Source organism: Balaenoptera musculus, chromosome 13 (genome assembly GCF_009873245.2).
Source record: "Balaenoptera musculus isolate JJ_BM4_2016_0621 chromosome 13, mBalMus1.pri.v3, whole genome shotgun sequence".
NCBI lineage: Eukaryota > Metazoa > Chordata > Mammalia > Artiodactyla > Balaenopteridae > Balaenoptera > Balaenoptera musculus.
In genome coordinates, this window is record NC_045797.1 from 70,679,953 (window position 1) to 70,699,320 (window position 19,368).

The following is a 19,368-nucleotide window of genomic DNA, read 5'->3' on the forward strand; positions in this document are numbered from 1 at the left end:
AAAGCAGAGGGTGATAATTATAGGGTGAAAGGTGGAGATTTTTTCCCAAAATACAATGATTAATATGTGATAATGTTATCTGGACAAAACCGGACTCCTAAGGTTTATAAATTAGTCGGGAAGAAAAGATATATATCCTGAAAGAGTAAATAATAATAAATGTTTTATAACCCCTGACAAAATAGAAGAGAATATTTCACAAGATAGAACATGTTGAATTGTCAATGGAAAATTATTATAAAAGTTAAACCGGGATAAAAACATCAAAAAGAGATTTCGTAGTATTCCGTTATATGGATTAACCACATTTTAAGGCATTCACCAGTCAGTAGACTTTGGGGTTATTTCCACTTTTGGCCTATTAAACTAAATGTTGCTAATAAACGTTTGTGTACAAGTTTTGGATGAGCATATGTTTTTTTTTTAATTTTTTTTATTTTTTAAATATTATTTTGTTTTTCTAGATTTTTTTTTTTTTTTAATGACTACATTTATTTATTTATTTTTTGCCTGTGTTGGGTCTTCGTTTCTGTGCGAGGGCTTTCTCTAGCTGCGGCGAGCAGGGGCCACTCTTCATAGCGGTGCGCGGGCCTCTCACCATCGCGGCCTCTCTTTGTTGCGGAGCACAGGCTCCATATGCGCAGGCTCAGTAGCTGTGGCTCACGGGCCCAGTTGCTCCGCGGCATGTGGGATCTTCCCAGACCAGGACTCAAACCCGTGTCCCCTGCATTAGCAGGCAGATTCTCAACCACTGCGCCACCAGGGAAGCCCAAGCATATGTTTTTATTTCTCTTGGGTACATACTCAGGAGTGAAATTGCTGGGTCATATGGTAAGTTTACATTTAACATTTTAAGAAACTGCCAGACTGTCTTCCAAAGTGGTTGTACCATTTTATAGTCCCATCATCAGTGTACAAGGGTTTCCCTTTTCCCACATCCTTGTCAGTCTTTTTTATTGTAGCTATTTCAGTCGGTAAGTGGTATCTCTTTGTGATTTCAGTTTTCATTTCCCTGAGTACTCGTGTTGAGCATTTTTCATGTAATTTTTAGCTCATTTGTATATCTTATTTCATGAAATGTCTATTCACGTCTTTGCCTGTTTTGTAATTGGGTTGCCTGTCTTATTATTCAGTTACAAGAGTTTTTTTATATGTTCTAGACACAGGTTCTTTTTTTATAATTTATTCTATATTTATTTCAGCTTTACTGAAGTATAATTGACATATAAGATTGTAAGATATTTAAAGTATACATTGTAGAGACTTAATAAACCTATACATGGTGAAAGGATTTCCCCATCTAGTTAATTAACACATCCATCACCTCACATATTTATCTTTTTTGTGTGTGTGAGAACATTTAAGTTGTTCTCTCAGCAAATTTCAACTATACAATAGTATATTACCAACTGTAATCACCATGTAATATTAGATCCTCAGACCTTATGTTTTAGCCGGAAGTTTACACCCTTTTACCAACCTCTCCCTATTCCCCCACCACTCAGCCCCTGGCAACTACTTTTCTACTCTCAGTTTCTGAGTGTGACTTTTTTTTAGATTCCACATATTGATGATACCATGAAGTGTTTGTCTTTCTTTGTCTGGTTTATTTCACTTACCATAAATAACACAGCAGGATTTCCTTCTTTCTCATGGCTGAATACTATTCCATTGTACATATATACCATATCTTCTTTATCTGTTTATCTGTTGATGGACACTTAGGTTGTTGGCATATCCTAGCTATTGTGAATAATGCTGCAGTGAACAAGTGTATATGGAGTTCAAATATCTCTTCAAGATTCTGTTTTCATTTTCTTTTTTTTTTTAATTTATTTGGCTGTGCCAGGTCTTAGTTGTGGCATGCAGGATCTTCATTGCAGTGTGTGGGATCTTTTAGTTGCCACATGCAGGATTCTTTAGTTGCAGCATGTGGGATCTTTAGTTGTGGCACGTGGGATCTAGTTCCCTGACCAGGGATCAAACCTGGGCCCCCGCACTGGGAGCACGGAGTCTTAACTGCTGGACCAACAGGGAAGTCCCTGTTTTCATTTTCTTTGGATATATACCCAGAAGTGGGATTACTGGATCATATGGTTGTTCTGTTTTTCATCTTTTGAGGAAAGAGGCCGCTTTGCCTAGTGGCTGCACCAGTTTACCTTCTCACCAGTAGTGCGCAAGGGTTCCCCTTTCTCCATGCCCTCGCCAACACTTTTTTTTTCTTTTTTTTTTTCTGGTTGCATTGGGTCTTCATTGCTGCCTGAGAGCTTTCTCTAGTTGCGTCAAGCAGGGGCTGCTCTTCATTGTGGTGTGCGGGCTTCTCATTGCAGTGGCTTCTCTTGTTGCAGCGCACAGGCTTCAGTATTTGTGGCACGCAGGCTCAGTAGTTGTGGTACACAGGCTTAGTTGCTCCACGGCATGTGGGATATTCCTGGACCATGGATCGAACCTGTGTCCCCTGCATTGGCAGGCGGATTCTTAACCACTGCATCACCAGGGAAGTCCCGAGGTGGCTTCTCTTGTTGCGGAGCACAGGCTCTAGGTGCGCGGGCTTCAGTAGTTGTGGCACACAGCCTCAGTGGTTGTGGCTCACGGGCTCTAGAGCACAGGCTCAGTAGTTGTGGCGCACGGGCTTAGTTGCTCCGTGGCATGTGGGACCTTCCCGGACCAGGGATCGAACCTGTGTCCCCTGCATTGGCGGGTGGATTCTTAACCACTGCACCACAAGGGAAGTCCCCGGACATTCAGATTTGTTTTCACTTTTTGGCTATTATATATAATGCTGCTATGAACACCTGTGTACAAATTTTTGTGTATACATAGATTTTCATTTATCTCCAGTATATACATGTAGGAGTGGAATTGTTGGGTCATATGGTAGTCAATGTTTAAACTTTTGAGGAACTGCCAAACTGTTTTCTAAAGCAGCTGCACCATTTTTATATTCCTACCAGCAGTTTATGAGCGTTTCGATTTCTCCACATTCTTGTCAACACTTGTTATTATCTGTCTTTTTTATTATAGCCATCTTAGTGGGTGTGAAGTTGTATCTCATTGTGGTTATTTGGTTTTTTTTGGTTTTGTGTTTGTTTTGTTTTTTGGCTGCATTGGGTCTTCGTTGCAATGTGCAGCCTTTCTCTAGCTGCGGCAAGCGGGGGCTACTCTTCGTTGTGGTGCACAGTCGTTGTGGTGGCTTCTCTTGTTGTGGAGCAGGGGCTCTAGGTGTGTGAGCTTCAGTAGTTGCAGCACGCGGGCCCTAGAGCACGTGCGCTTCAGTAGTTGCAGCGCGTGGTCTCAGTAGTTGTGGCACGCAGGCTCTAGAGCGCAGGCTCAGTAGTTGTGGCGCACGGGCTTAGTTGCTCCATGGCATGTGGGATCTTCCTGGACCAGGGATCAAACCTGTGTCCCCTACATTGGCAGGCGGATTCTTAACCACTGCACCACCAGGGAAGTCCCGCTCATTGTGGTTTTGATTTGCATTTCCCTAATGGCCAATAATATTGAGCATCTTTTCATATGCTTATTGGATATTTGCATATCTTCTTTAGAGAAATGTCCATTCAGATCCTTTGCCTATTTTTTTTTTAAAGATTTATTGATTGATTGATTAATTGATTGATTGCTCTGTTGGGTCTTCGTTTCTGTGCTAGGGCTTTCTCTAGTTGCGGCAAGCGGGGGCCACTCTTCATCGCGGTGCATGGGCCTCTCACTATCGTGGCCTCTCTTGTTGCGGAGCACAGGCTCCAGACGCGCAGGCTCAGTAGTTGTGGCTCATGGGCCTAGCTGCTCCGCAGCATGTGGGATCTTCCCAGACCAGGGCTCGAACCCGCGTCCCCTGAATTAGCAGGCAGATTCTCAACCACTGCGCCACCAGGGAAGCCCCCTTTGCCTATTTTTAAATTAGGTTACCTGTCCTTTTATTATTGAGTGTAAGAGATCTTTTTTTTTTTAATATTTATTTATTTATTTAGGCTGCACCAGGTCTTAGTTGCGGTACGTGGGATCTTCCTTGCAGATCTTCTTAGTTGCAGCACGCAAACTCTTAGTTGTGGCATGCATGCAGGATCTAGTTCCCCGACCAGGGATCGAACCCGGGCCCCCTGCATTGGGAGCGCAAAGTCTTACCCACTGGACCACCAGGGAAGTCCCAAGAGATCTTTATATATTCTTTTTTTTAATTAATTTTTTTATTGAAGTATAGTTGATTTACAATATTGTGTAGATATTCCTAATATAAGTCCCTTATGAGATATATGATTTGCAAACATTCTTCCCATCCTCTGAGTTTTTTTCACTTTCTTAAAGGTGTCCTTTAAAAATAGTTTTTAATTTTAATGAAGTCGAATTTATCTGTTTTTCTTTTGTAGTATGTACTTTTTGTGTCATATCTGAAAAGTCATTGTCTAATCTTTCCTTCTAAGAGTTTTATAATTTTAGTTCTTATATTTGGTATGATCCATTTTAAGTTAGTTTTTGTATATAATGTGAGGTAAGGGTCTAAGTTCATATTTATTTTTATCATGGAAAGATCTCAAAAAGTATGCTAACTTTGCTGTACAGCAGAAATTAAACACAACATTGTAAATCAACTGTACTTCAGTGAACATTTTTTTAAAGTATGCTAGATGATAAAAGCAAATTGCAAAATGATATGTGCAGTATGATACCCGTTCATGCAAAATTTAAAGGCACGAAATGTCATATATTATTCATAATTACATATGTACACATAGGTAAAAAGTTTCACACCAAAACCTTTGACAGTGGCTGCCTCTGAAGGGAAGAGAGGAGGGGACTGGAAAGAATTAGTAGTCAAAGGGGTCTTTTAGACTTATCTGCAATGTTTTTAGGTTGGAATAAATTTGACACAATATTATCAATTTGAGTGGTCTATTATGTTCCACTTTTAAGCTTTCTGTATTTTGTAAGTTTCTCAAATTAAAACACACAGACGTGAATCAAAGCAAGAACGATGGAGAACAGACCATTTTCATTTGGTCCGGCGCTCACACTGGGTGAAGCATTGAGGTGGGGCTTTGTGCACACAGCCTGTCAGCCTGTTCGAGGTGGCAGGTTCTGTTTGTACGTGGGGTTTCTGAGCCAGATCCCAAAGGATAATTATCTTCCTTTGAACTCATTTGCACACTTTGGCTTATATTTTCCCAGTTTTGCTACCAAAGAAAACCCCGGTCTATATGCCAACGTCAGTTGCCCTTCCTCTGAAGAGCAGCAGAGCCCAAATCTCAGCGAGCTCCCTTTAACTGGAGTTTTAAAATTTCATCCCATTGCTCCAAGCTTTCTCCAAAACTGAGGCAGAGCCTCACAAGGAAAGTTTGGTTTCCACTAAACATGTGTCCATTCTCACCTAGTCCCCACGGGATGGCTCACAGAAGACCTCACTGTGTGTACTTGACGAGTGCAGCATGACGAGTGCAGCATGACGGGCCAGATGACCGGGCTCCTGGGAACAGCCTGGAGCTAGACTCCTGACCCGCAAACTCAGGCGCGCTCCCTGTGGCCTGGCAGCTGCAGAGGCGCAGAACACGTGTCATTGCCCTTGAAGTAGAAGGGCTTGTTCCAGCATCTCCCACTGACGAGCCGTGCAGCCTGACACAGAGCTCTTCCTCTCTTCATCCTTGTTTTTCTTCTGTAAAATGGATACAAGAAACATGTGCCCCTTCTACTCACAAGGTGTTATGAGGATCAAATGAAATAATGCGCCTGAATGTGTTTGCAAACAAAAATCAAAGATGTTTGTATATTATTTCCCAGCTGTGTGACCCCAGCCCCCCCCTAGATCCTCCAACCAGCTGCTCTGCTCCTTCTGTCCACCTGGAAGGCCCCCCTCCCTGTGCGCGCCTCTGCCCCTTTCCCTCTCGCTTTTAGTCCGTTCTTCAGTGTTCCCGCTGCCTCTTCTCCCTCCTCCCCCTTTGTTCTCTCCCCTTCTCCCTTTCCTTCCCTTTTCTTCCTCTCACCAGTGCTGGAGGCAGCCTGACTCCTTCCTTTCAAATGTGATCGTGCACTGCATTGCACCGCTGAACTGAAGCCCTGGGCTGGCTCAGGTTGACTGAAAAAAAGGACTTTCCCCTTCCTCAAAGAGGTAAGGCACCTGAGATGACATGTTTTATCTCTTTGATTCTCCCAGGCTCAGGCCACAGGATCGCCGCATACGTCGCCCACTCACGGAGGCGGCCGCCCAATGCCCATGCCCGTGCGCTCCACCTCCGCCGGCTCCACACCCACCCACTGCCCGCAGGACCCGCTGAGCGGAGTCGGCGGGGACGTGCAGGAGGCCTTCGCCCAGGGTGAGTCCGGGAGCAGAGTATAATGGAGCGCTGAGGGGGTTTGGAAACGTGGACAAGATTCCTACTGAGGTTTTCCCAGTTTCTTTTCTTTTGTGCACTTTGCTTTAAATGATCAGATTTTCACATACAGTAAAAATAAGTGAAGCGCTGACCCCTTCTCATTAGATGGGCTGGTCTGCAACGGGAGGTCTGCAGGCTTTGTACATGTGCGAGGTACAGGCCTCCTGGGCTTCTGTGCTCTTTTTTCTGGGTTGTGGGAAGTGCCTTGTCCTCTGGGCTTTGCCTCCTCCGGAGGAACTGGATGGAAGCATTCCCGAAGTCGGGTGCTTGGCCTGGAAAGTCTTTAGAGCAAACAAGAGAAGGAGTGGAACTCTAAACGGGACCTTGCTGAAGCCTCCTTGTCCGTGGAGCTCACGGCCAGCGACGTTATGTGGTTGGGGGAAGACAAGGCAGCGCAGGAAGTCTTCTTGGGGCGGAGACAAGAGCAGGGAGGTGGAGCTGGCGAGTAAGTCCTGCCTGAGCACTTGTTCTAGAATCCACCTCCTTTGATTGGGGCTGAGAAGTATGGAGTTGACAGGGTCCTGCTCTTCAGGTAGAGAAGAGGGAGGAGGACCACAGACCTGGGTACCGGTGCTCCTGACGGCCTGGGAGCGGGCAGAGCTGCTCGGCCCATCTCCCCCTAGGAATTCTGCCCTGAGTCCCAGGGCCCCGCCGACCGAGGCGTTCGCTCAGCTCTCTCCCCCCGACCCACCCGGCATCGCCATCTGCTCTGACTGCCCTCAGGTACGAGGAGAGACCTCCGCAGTGACCTGCTGGTGGCCGCTGACTCCATCACCAGCACCGTGTCATCCCTGGTGAAGGAGCTCCACTCAGGTGACGCCCACAGCGCCCGCCCAGCCTCCCACCTCCCCCTCCGCGCCCTCCTCGCTGCCTCACTGCGTGGTAAAGCGTCTCCCTCATTTCACCACGCAGTCTTCTTGCCTTCCAGGGATGCGCTGGATGCCTTCATCCTGGGAGCCTCTCTCCCACACGTGATCACATAGAGATAATCACACGTTTAGGTTCCTCTTAAGAGTATGCCCTGTGGAGCAAACACAATTCCGACTTTAAAGAAATTCAGCTCAGTTAGGCCCCTTCCTCACTTAATTTGTCTTCCATCTGTGCTTCCTCCACAGCTGCTCTTTCCTTAGGCCCGCTCAGCTGTCTCGCTCCAGAGCTTTCCTGGATGACTGGAACCGCATCAGCTGCAAAAGCTTCTGGACTTTCTCCCGGCTGCCTTTCTGCTCTCTCCTATTTGATTTGGTTTTGAAACCCTATTCTCTCTTTTTGTCCATGACGAGGCTCTGATTTCACTGGAAGTTCATGACCTGAGTCTGTTGCTTCCTTCGTTCCTCATGTTCAGTCTTATCTATGACTTCTTTCTCAGTCTGTCTGTCTCTTAGCTATTTCAGTGATTTTCCAGAGACCCTTACCTCATGGCATATTTCCCCTTACATAATACCCAGGAAGGAGAGAAGAAATAGAAGGCCATTCCCATGTCAGCATGTCTTCAAGAATCCCCATGATTACATCAGTTTTGAAGCCGTCAGATATTTTGCTAATCTTTTTTATGGTGGTCAGATTCCCGTGTTATATATTAAACAAACAGATTCCCTTCCTAAGTGCTGTGGGTCACTCATACAGATGGCCCTCTTTTGTGTCTTTCCACCTAATGTAATGCTTTTGGATACCTTGAACTAGCTTAACAAGGCTATTGAATAAAAATATAAAGCAGGTTTTCCGTGAGCTATTCAGACACATGTACTTATTCAAACACAATACATTGAAATCATCTGTGCATGCGCTTAGGGAAGGCGAGCCTTGTGTACTCCTTCAGACCTTTGTAGGAGAAAGCATATGCCTTTAGTGTTGTCATGGGACCAGGCCAAGGTCTGGCCCACGGCTTCGCTCTCAGATCTGCTGTTTTCATTTAGAAGAGAATAAGTGTGTGGCCTGTGTTGGTTTTTTCTGTACAGTTAAGATGCCAGTTCTCCTGTTCAGGCAGCATTACAGTAACACTGTCTCCATTCTGGTACCATTTCTCAATCCCTTTTAGAAGCACTGCTCCCCTCCACACACACATAAACAGAAGAGATGACCACCTTTGAGATGACCTCATGGGTGCTTAGAAAGTCCCTTCCCTAATATAGCTCCCCACAGATGCCAGAAATCCCACTTCTGGAGGGAATTTCTTAGGGGATTTCAGGCCATGGAAATTAACCACACTCATGCCTCATGGCCACGTATTAGGGTTTGTGCAAAATGAGTGGTTCATGAGCTCATCACACTAGTTTGGGAGGTAACTAGACATCATTAAACACAAAGCACATAGAGACCAAACAGCTTCATAATAAGTAAGGGTATGGGGATACTCAGCAATCTCTCCTAGTAAGAAAGGATAGTTTTAACAAAACCATGTAATGTATTTGGAAGGTACCTTAGAGATCACATTGTCCACTCCCCTTACTTTAGAAATGCAGTGAGTGATTATCAGAAAAGAGATTTGCCTAAAGTTACACAGCTTGAAGGGGCAAAGCTGGTCCTAGAGCTTAGGTCTGAACATTAAGCTGATGCTCTTACCACCATACTGTCCTTATCCCCACACAGGACAAGGGATCATGTCTGCAATCCCACAAGGGCCCCTTTCACTGATGCTCCACTCTCCCAAGCCCTGAAGTCCATGGTAGATGTGGATGGACTAGGCCCACACATGGCACAGTATCTCTGTCAAACACAGAGGTAAACTCCCTTTACGTGCAAGGCTGCCAGTTTCTCAGTGAGTGGAAGAGCCCAAAACCAACATGTTTTTTTGTGTGTTTTTTTTTTAATTTTTTTAATTTATTTTTTTGGCTGCGTCGGGTCTTCATTGCTGCGCGCAGGCTTTCTCTAGCTGCGGCGAGCGGGGGCTACTCTTCGTTGTGGTGCGCGGGCTTCTCATGGTGGTGGCTTCTCTTGTTGCGGAGCACGGGTTCTAGGCGCGCAGGCTTCAGTAGTTGCAGTGCGTGGGCTCTAGGGCGGGCGGGCTTCGGTAGTTGCAGCATGCGGGCTTAGTAGTTGTGGCTCGCAGGCTCTAGAGCGCAGGCTCAGTAGTTGTGGCGCACGAGCTTAGTTGCTCCGCAGCATGTGGGATCTTTGTGGACCAGGGCTCGAACCCACGTCCCCTGCATTGGCAGGCGGATTCTTTTTTTTTTTTTTTTTTTTTTAAATTATTTAATTATTTATTTATTTATGTATTTATGGCTGTGTTGGGTCTTCGTTTCTGTGCGAGGGCTTTCTCTAGTTGTGGCAAGCGGGGGCCACTCTTCATTGCGGTGCGCGGGCCTCTCACTATCGCGGCCTCTCTTGTTGCGGAGCACAGGCTCCAGACGCGCAGGCTCAGTAATTGTGGCTCACGGGCCCAGCTGCTCCGCGGCATGTGGGATCTTCCCAGAACAGGGCTCGAACCCGTGTCCCCTGCATTGGCAGGCAGATTCTCAACCACTGCGCCACCAGGGAAGCCCGGCAGGCGGATTCTTAACCACTGCGTCCTCAGGAAGTCCCCAACCTGTTTTTACCATCACTGTCGAGATTTTCATGAGGATGAGATTGGGTGCTCAAATTATCGTCCATGTATTCTGTACAGCGTGGGCATACTGTTTATATCCATAGCTTGCCCTTCTCATCTTTTCTGAAATCTTTTCACAAATGATGGACTCTTGGAGTTGGAAAGGATCTTGGAAGTCATTTCATCCAGCTTGCTGCCTGATATAAAAGTTCTCTGTTTGAATATTTCCAGCGAGTTCGTTCATGACCAGCTCTCCTCACTGGGAAGTTCTTCCTTATCAGGGAGCCAAAATCATCCTTTCTCCAGCGAATTGATCCTCATTCCACCCTCTAAAGCTACCCAGAGCGAGCCCAGCCCCTCCTCTCATGTTAGCCTTTCCAGTATTCGATGGTACATCACGGGGCTCTCCCGCAGCCCCTCCTCTTCAGGCAGCCGGTCACAGTTCCTTCAGCCGTTCCTCACGTGACGTGGGTTTCACTTGGCCATCCCGTGTGCCCAAGTGTTGCAAGGCCCTGGTTCAAAGTGAGTTTCCAGGGCTGAGAACGTCTGCACATTGCAAGGGGTCTTACCCCTGCCCCCCGCTCCGCCCCCAGCACAGTGAGCTCTGCCACCTCCCTGAGCAGGCCCCAGGGAAAGTAACCTTAGATGGCATTAGCTTTTTTCCACACAGCCACTTTGCACTGTTCAGTCACTTTAAGTTTGTCATCAGCTAAAACCCGTTTTTTGTTTGTTTGTTTTGGTTTTTTTTAACGGAAGCCAGTGTTCATCTAGGTATTCCCTGCTGTACACTTTTATGGTTGTTTTCTTGAACCTGAATGCAAGGTATTAGCCATATACCTAGTAGATATCATCAACTTAGAGAAGCCAGCAATAGAGCCAGAAGCTGGGTGGGTGACATCAGACTGCACTGCTTCTCTGGGCTCAGGGCTTATGGGGACATGATGCTGGGGCATGGACCACACAGGGTGCAGACTAGGTGATTTCAGCACCCTTGGAGGCCTGAAGCCATGAGCTTTTAGCTAGGGTTTCATCCCAAGCCTCCTAAGCTACTCACTTCTCCCTCCTCCTATGCTTCTACTGTGCTGAAGGGTCACTGGCCTCCTTGGACTTGTTTTCACAGCAGGGGAAGGTGCAGAGGAAGAAGAAGAGAAGATGCAGAATGGGAAAGACAGAGGTAAAGGCAGCTCCACAGGACCCCTAGTCTGAATGGGAGCCAGAGCCCTAGCCCCTGAACGAAATCCCCCTCTCCCTTTTGTTTCTGCCTTCCTTCCTGCTGCCACCTTTCCCCAAAGCTTTCAGACCCCCACGGATCCTTCTCCCTACTTTTCCCAACTGACCATCAAGTTTTTCCCTAGAAGTGGTTGTGTCAGTGGATCAACAAAAGCTTCCTGATTTCCTGACACTATGATAGATGGATGGGATACAGGAAGTAGACACAAGTAAAACACCAAACGTGACCCCTTGCCTCAAGGAGTTTATAATATAGTTAGGAGAGCAAAATTAAGATATGCAAAATAAATAGGAGATAAAAGGAAGTGGCAGGAAAAGTTAGTCATCGAACTTTGAGTGTATGATTATAAGTACAAGAAGAGTTTCTGAAAAGGCAGAGATTATTGTGGACAGAATAGCCAAATGGTTTTGTGGCTTCTTGGAGGAATTAAAAGCAATAGAGAAAGGTATCAGCACGGGACAGTAATGCTTCCTCATTTTATTGTATATAAAACCTTCTTAATAACTTATGTTCAAAAGAGCTGTGCTAAATGATTTCCATGTATAATCTCATTCAGTCCTCGACAACCTGGTGAGATATGTAATATCATGATATCCCCATTTTACCAATGAGGAAGTAAGCTCAGAGACATTTAGATCAAGTAGCTATTAAGTGGTAAAGATTGGATTTGAACTAGGTATTTCTCACTCCAAACTTCATGCTCTTAATCTTCATGTTTCTGTGTTACCCTGAACAGATAACACAATTCTCTTTGGACATTTGAGAGTTAGCTGTTATTTCTGTGGTGTATTAATATGTCCAGTTGCTGGATTCCTTCAAAATATAAGCTCCACAGGGTAGAGACTTCGGTCTGTTTTGTTCAGGTTGTATCCCCAGTGCCTAGAACAGTGCCTGGCATGTAGTGGGATGTCAGTAGATTCATAAACGTAAGGAAATAAGCAGGGCGGTGTGCAGGAGAGCACTTTGTCAGGGAGAGAGGTGGGCGGCTGCCCTGAGGGGGCTGTGGAGCGTGCGACGGAGCCGGCCCAGCTCTCTCGGGTCCCTGTTGGATGCTCTGCACGTAACACACTCTTCCTGTTTGATTCCACGGCCCCATGAGGAAAGGATTCTAGACAGGGCTCAGGGTGCTTAAACAACGTAAGGCAGTAAGTGGCAGAGCCTGGACTCAGCCCAGGTGTCTCTAACGCCAGAGCCCATGCTTTAGTCTGAGCAGACTGCGAGACCACGTGAAGGGAGAGAAGTCTTAAGGAAGGGTGGAAAGAAGTGGATACGGGAAAGGAAGTTGTGATGGGAAAGGGGGAGCATCTTGGGAGGGGGGTGTCCAGAGCTTTTACCCATAGTGGCTGGTGTGGATAAGAGGTGAGGTCTTTGGAGTTTGTCAGCAAGGACACTGGAATTGCCAAGGAAGAAACGGGGAGAAGAAAAACATACTCCAGGTGCTGAAATCATCGAGTGAGTCAGAGCGAGGCCTGGGAGAAAGTGGCCGATAGCTATGATGAATTGCTGAGAATGATGTATTTGGCATGGCCGTCAAAAGGTCAGCAGTAGAGGGCAGCGGTGTTTGAAACATCTAGAAATGCGGCAAAGAAATGGAGAGAAGACTGACTTCCGCATACCGATGGGGGACTAGGAAGAAGGCAGGAGGGTTGTAGTGCAAGAGGTGAAGAGAAGAGGAGACACACAGAGATAGATTTACGCTTATGTAAACACATGCTACAAACACATGCATGCACGCACACACAGTCCAACCAGATCCCGGCATTCATGTGGAATGTTCTTGGCTGAAGACATAACAGCTGCTTCTTTGGCCTCTCTTCCCTTATACCCCCCTCCCTTCCCAATAGCTTTTCCCATGGCCTTTCCTCAGTCTGCCCCACTCCCCCGAAGCACACAGAGGACTGTGCCTTGACCACTTGGGCCTTGCCCTGACCACAGACTCTAGCCTTAGACCTGGTTCAAGTCTGGATGTAGGCTCTGTCTCACACATGGACTGGGTATGGTTTCCCTTGTCTGGTACCTGGTACCCTCAAGGGCCCTCTGTCTTGGCACCTGTGTTGCCCTGTCAACATCTCTTCTTTCTTTGCACCTCTTGCTTTGTATGTCTATGTGAAATCTTTTCGTGAGAATGCCTGAATTTCTGTTTCTGTGGCTTTTAGGTGTCATTCCCAAGGGGAAGAGTATTAAGAGTTGGGGTGAGAGATGGGTAGGGTTTAAAAAGGATGTTTGACTCTCAACATTGTATAGGTCCTAGGATATGTCCCTGTAGCTAACGTGTGGCTGTTATGTGGGTATAGTTCTAAAACCAAGTGTTTTTATGGATGGACCTTCTGATTCTCCACTGTGATCTAGGCGTGAGCTTTTACTATAGACTGAGGTAGCAGTAACTACTGTCACCTAGGCATTAGAGGGCAATTAAGTATCAACCAGAAAGAACGATTTGCTTCTTTGGGGTTGAAATCATGCTGACATAATACAAACACAACTGGGTCAGCACCCTGTCAGGCATAGTCTGCTCAGCGCAAAAACTGTGAGAGCCAAATGGGCGCTTTTGAAGAACTCACGACCCAGCCAGACTTCCCAACCACATTCACCTCTCCCTCGGCCTCTCCCTGCCCACCCTGGCTGCCTGTGTGGCTGCCCCCTGGGGAATGCTTCTGCTCCGCTGGATCCCACTTTGCATCCCCTCACCTTGAGGGGCCAGTACTTGTAACCAAGACCATATAGATGAAACGCAGGCGAACATAACTTCCCCCATATTACTTCAGAGCCCTAAATTCGTCTCAGCTACTCCACGGCCTCATTTTCTGTCCCTGTGTCCTTCAGAATCACCTCTCCCAGAACCTGCCCCCACGGTGTTGGGAGCTATAAATCCAGTTTGCACACTTAACGCTAGTACGTGTCTGGTAGACTGACAGCAGTGGTCCTTGGTGAGAATAGATACAGGCTTTTGAGGGTCCAGGCGATGGTTCAAGATTTCAGGGTGAACAAGAGTATGATTTAGTATCCCAAGCAGATACGTCTGCGGGAAGGAACTACTGCTCCTATCATAGTTTAAACCATTTTCACCTTGTTCACTTTCAGAACCACACAGACTGTGCCCCCTGATGTAACTGCTCCCTAGGTTTAAGGTAGCTTCCTTTCTATTTTAGTATTATTGTCTTCCTCCTCCTGAGAGGCACTTGTTTCCATGGCTCTATTAGGTCAGTTGTAGTTGCTGGTTGTAGGTTGGGTGACTCCCCTCTGTTTTCATACCTGGTCGGGCAAAGTCAACCTACGAGGAGCAAAAGGGGAGAGGCAAGTCCAGGAGCCCATGGGTCAGGGAGGCCCCAGGAGAACATCCAGGTGGCGAAGAGACCCCGACTGTGACCTCAGTATATCGTTTGTGTCTGTGCTGCACAGGTTAGCGGAGGAGCCGGGACAGAGAGGAAGCGCGGGTGAGTACGGTGCTCTCTGCCCGCCCCACGGCCCCTTTCCCTCCGCCCTTTCCCTCCACCCTCTCCCTCCTCCCTTTCCCTCTGCCCTTTCCCTCCGCCCTTTCCTCTCTCACACTTCCCAAGCCAGAGCCACCCCAACACGTGAGAGCCAAGTTGGGGTTTCCTTTACGAGCCCAGCTGCTCCTCTTCTCTGCTCAGCCCCGCCAGCATACCGGCTGGGCCGTCCTGCACTGCTGCGGGCCTGGGCCTCAGGCAGGCCTTGGTGTCACCTGTGTTGGGATGCAGGTGGCACACCAGACGCCGCTGGCTGAAACCGGCTCTGGGAGCGGGCGTCAGAGGTCACTCCTGGGGCTGCCGCTGCCTCCTTGCTCCTGATTTCCCCCAGCCACTATCATTTCTCTCTGGGGGTCCACACCACAGCCAGCTCAGGGTCACGATGACTCTGCAAAGCCGACCAAGTCGTTTCCCGTGATGCCTGGCCAAGCTGCACCTTCTCACCTCCTAAAACAAATTGATAGAAGTACAGATTTCCTCACAGGCAAATGCCCATTGCCTTTAGGAATTAGTCTTTCACACTTTCCCATCTCAGGACCTTAACTTTTATCTAGTTCCAGTTCCAAGGTATTGCAGTTTCGGGACATGCGCTGCACACTGAAAGGAAGGGACGAAAATAATTGGACAACTAATCTGTTCAAGAGAAGGGTTCTTTCAAGGATAGATGCCTTTGGTGCAGCCTTGAGATTTCTCTTTATTTTTCAGTCTTTTCTTCCCTCCCCTCCCCCACCTCTTGTGTTTAAAAGTTAGGCCATCTTCCTCAGTTACAGATCTTCCAGGCAGAAAAGCCAGGGCTGCAGCCCATGATCCAGAAAAGGAACTTTCCCAGGCCCTTCTCAGCAGTCTTATCCTGGAGCAGCCTCCGGGCTTTTCCTGACACCCCCGCCTTCCCCCCCCCGTCTGCACCAACCCGTTGGTTCTGTCCTGCTCGCACTCCAGGACCTGCTGTCTCTGAGCCTCCACTGACTCAGGGATCGTGCAAGCTAAAGATGGGCAGTGCGAGCTGCGGAAATTCTCTCGGTGCCCTGGCAATCACGGACCCTCCAAGGCTGGGGCGGGCTTCTCCCTGAACTCACTGCGCATGCAGACGAGGCCCTTCCTGACAGCAGGCCTTGGCTGCCGCAGCCATGAGGCAGTCAGGAGCTGACTTGCCCTCGGGGAGCCTGTCAGAGCCCCTCTCCTCAGGGCACACAGGAACTGGGGGACGAGGAAAGGCGTGTCTGCCACCTGGCCCACCCCTCTTCGTGCACATGAGGAAACTAAGGCCCACCACCCAGGAGCTTGGTGCCAGAGCTGGAATCGGAGCTGGATCCTCTGCTCCTAGTGCTGTCCTCTGACCCCAGGAGGAATACTGAGAAACTCACGACTAGTGGAGAGTCAAATGAAAAGCCTGCACACTCAGGTGGACCCTTAAGTTCTGCTCTCTTCAGGCATGAGGCTAGGGCTTTCTTCCCTTCCACTCAGTGCTTCTCAGCACATCTCTGACCTCTTTGCCCTTCTCAGTCACAATTCTTCTTCCCATGAAACCACCACATTCCAAACCTTGCACTGCGAACACAGTTCTTTCCTGGAAACATTTCCTGACCCTGTGACCTAAGCAAGGACTCCAAAGACTAGAGATACCCCCAGAAAAGAGAATGCGCCCTTCCCTAAAAGGGGGTGTGAGCACTGTCGCTCTTGGCACGTCCTGAGTTGAAAGGTAAGCGTCCCAGCAGCGCCATCCCTGCACATTGTCTTGTCCCCAGCAGATGTTAGCAGCCTTTGCTCCGAGACCCTCGGCAGTGCCCGGGAGTCACAGTGCGTCTGTCCTGCACAGGCACAGGGGACGTGGAGTGAGCTGGCACCGACGCGAGCAAGGAGAGGTGTTCCCCCAGAGGCGCATTCCTGTCCATCTTTCCGCCGCTCACCTGGACCAGGCTTGCAGGCTGCCAGACGTCACCACCCGCTGGGGCGAGGGGAGCCCAGACGGTGGGAAGTGGGAGGGACTGCTGGTGCTGCCTCGGGCACACCCCCCCACCTCGCCCAGTCCTGCATGAACTAGCATCTTCATCACTCCCCTCCGGGCATGGTCTCATCTCTGCAACAGGAATTTACTGGAGGTTGAAAAGAGAAAAGAAACAGCACGAATCTCCTGTGTGTGTGTGACCTGGTGGAGTTCTTGCTGGCGTCTCGCCAGCACTCGGGGTGCTCCCCAGGATGGGGGCACAAGTTTCCGCCTGACCTTTGACCTTTAAAAACCAACAGGTTTTCTTCCCTCTGTCATGCAAAGACAGCTTCAGGCCCTGCTCAGTTCTACCAACATTCACACCCTGGCCACTGTGCTAAAAATAGCCTCCTTCCTTTCTCACTGCTTAGGCTTCCGCCCTGTTTGATGCCGCTGCGCTGCAGCCCAGGCGGGAAGCGGGAGCAGGGAGAGAGCTCTACACTGCAGCCCCGACAAGTCCTCCTCCTTCCCCTCCCTCCCCTCCCTCTCCCCCTCCTTCCCTCTCCTCCTCCTTCTCCTCCTCCTTCCCTTCCTTCTCCTCCTTCCCCTCCCTCTCCTCCTCCTTCTCCTCCTCCTTCCCCTCCTTCTCCTTCTCCTTCCCCTCCTTCCCCTCCCTCTCCTCCTCCTCCTCCTCCTCTTTCCTCTCCTCCTCCTTCCCCTCCTTCCCCTCCCTCCCCTCCCTCTCCTCCTCCTTCCCTTCCTTCTCCTTCCCCTCCTTCCCCTCCCTCTCCTCCTCCTCCTTCCCTCTCCTCCCCTCCTTCCCCTCCCTCTCCTCCTCCTCCTCCTCCTCTTTCCCTCTCCTCCTCCTTCCCCTCCTTCCCCTCCCTCCCCCCCTCTCCTCCTCCTTCCCTTCCTTCTCCTTCCCCTCCTTCCCCTCCCTCTCCTCCTTCTCCTCCTTCCCCTCCCTCCCCTTCTTCTCCTCCTCCTTCCCTTCCTTCTCCTCCTTCCCCTCCTTCCCCTCCCTCCCCTCCTCCTTCCCCTCCTTCCCCTCCTTCCCCTCCCTCCCCTCCCTCTCCTTCTCCTTCCCTCTCCTCCTCCTCCCCCTCCTTCTCCTCCCCCCCCCCCCTCCCTTCCCCCCCCCCCCCCTCCCCCCTCCCCCTCCTTCCCTCCCTTCTCCTCCTTCCCCTCCCTCTCCTCCTCCTTCTCCTCCTCCTTCCCCTCCTTCTCCTCCTTCCCCTCCCTCCCCTCCCTCTCCCCCCCTCCTTCCCTCTCCTCCTCCTTCCCTTCCTTCTCCTCCTTCCCCTCCCTCCCCGCCTCCGTCGCCTCCTGCGCCTCCTCCTTCCCTCTCCAGCTCCGTCCTCTCCTTCCCCTCCCTCCCCCTCCCTCTCCTCCTCCTTCCCCTCCTTCTCCTCCTTCCCCTCCCTCCCCTCCCTCTCCCCCTCCTTCCCTCTCCTCCTCCTTCCCTTCCTTCTCCTCCTTCCCTCCCTCTCCTCCTCCTTCCCCTCCTCCTTCCCTCCTTCTCCTTCTCCTCCTTCCCCTCCTTCCCCTCCCTCTCCTCCTCCTCCTCCTCTTTCCCTCTCCTCCTCCTTTTCCTTCCCCTCCTTCCCCTCCCTCCCCTCCCTCTCCTCCTCCTTCCCCTCCTTCCCTTCCCTCCCCTCCCTCTCCCCCTCCTTCCCTCTCCTCCTCCTTCTCCTCCTCCTTCCCTTCCTTCTCCTCCTTCCCCTCCCTCTCCTCCTCCCTCTCCTCCTCCTTCCCTCTCCTCCTCCTTCCCCTCCTTCCCCTCCTCCCCTCCCTCTCCTCCTCCTTCCCCTCCTTCCCCTCCCTCCCCTCCCTCTCCTCCTCCTTCCCTCTCCTCCTCCTTCTCCTCCTCCTTCCCTTCCTTCTCCTCTTTCCCCTCCCTCGCCTCCTTCCCCTCCTTCTCCTCCTTCCCCTCTCTCCCCCCCTCTCCTCCTCCTTCCCCTCCTTCCCTTCCCTCCTCCTTCTCCTCCTCCTTCCCCTCCTTCCCCTTCCTCCCCTCCCTCTCCTCCCTCTCTTCCTCCCTCTTCTCCTCCAGCCAGGGCAGAAGAGTAGCCAGGCCAGGCGCGCTGACCCGTGACCACCAGAGGGAGCACCGTCCAGGTGCTGGTGCCGTGGTGGCCCAGCCTCTCCCCTCTCCGGGTTCCATTCTGCTCCCGCACAACATGATAATCAATCCAATTCCCGGTGATTTTCATTTATTCTTTCTCCTCCTCCCTGGGCTCCAGGATGTTATTTTTAGTACAGGACTGCTATAAATATTTATAAAGGGCAGTGACTGGAATGAAGTGAGAGGCTCCACAGCTGGCTCTCGCAGCACCCCCAACACAAACACGCCCCTGCAGACCCTGCCCGCTGTCTGAGGAGGTCTGTGCAGAGGCCGTGGGCTCACCCCACGGCCATGCTCGGAGCGTCATGTGGAAGCCTCGCGAGGGAGCAGTCAGGGTGAAGCAGCAGGGATGGGCGCTCTCCATCCTTCCCTACCACAACCCTCCTCCCTCGGTGACTCCTATTCCTGAAGGCAGTCAAGGCTCCTGTGGGGGGACGGTGCCCTTGTCTTAAGACGAGGCATGAGGGTCAGGCGCAGCTTGGAAACACTCCAGATGTGTGGAGAGCGGGAAGGAAAATGGGAGCCAGGGAGCTGGTTTCCCCCAAGGTGTAAGAAAGAACACTCCCCCTCTGAGCCTCACGAGAAGCCCCCGCGCGTGGGGGAGAGCCTGCGCCTGCGGCGGCTCCCACGCTGCCCTGCGGAGCCCACACTGACCAGCAGTGAGCTGAGGCCCGGGAGGCCGCAGCGGCTTCTGGTGAAAGAGAAACCGCAC

The 19,368-nt window shown here is 50.1% G+C and overlaps 1 protein-coding gene across 21 annotated transcripts in view; it reads left to right on the forward strand.

Annotated features, from left to right (window-relative positions):
* Positions 1 to 16,738, forward strand: part of DTNB (dystrobrevin beta) — a 279,721-nt gene extending 262,983 nt beyond the window's left edge. For 4 of the 21 annotated variants that reach the window (XR_005022445.1, XR_005022442.1, XR_005022447.1 and 1 more), the window contains 6 exons: positions 6,146 to 6,305; positions 7,089 to 7,178; positions 11,009 to 11,062; positions 14,201 to 14,247; positions 14,519 to 14,553; positions 16,424 to 16,590. Coding sequence is in view for 13 of the 21 variants with exons in the window: in XM_036873637.1 (XP_036729532.1) it covers positions 6,146 to 6,305; positions 7,089 to 7,178; positions 7,481 to 7,614 (384 nt within the window). In the remaining 8 variants the exon portion in view is untranslated. Of the gene's footprint in view, positions 1 to 6,145; positions 6,306 to 7,088; positions 7,179 to 7,480; positions 9,132 to 11,008; positions 11,063 to 14,200; positions 14,248 to 14,518; positions 14,554 to 16,355 lie in introns of those variants that run through there. The other 17 variants (XR_005022446.1, XR_005022448.1, XR_005022449.1 and 14 more) reach the window with 13 other exon arrangements.
* The last annotated feature ends 2,630 nt before the right edge of the window (positions 16,739 to 19,368 follow it).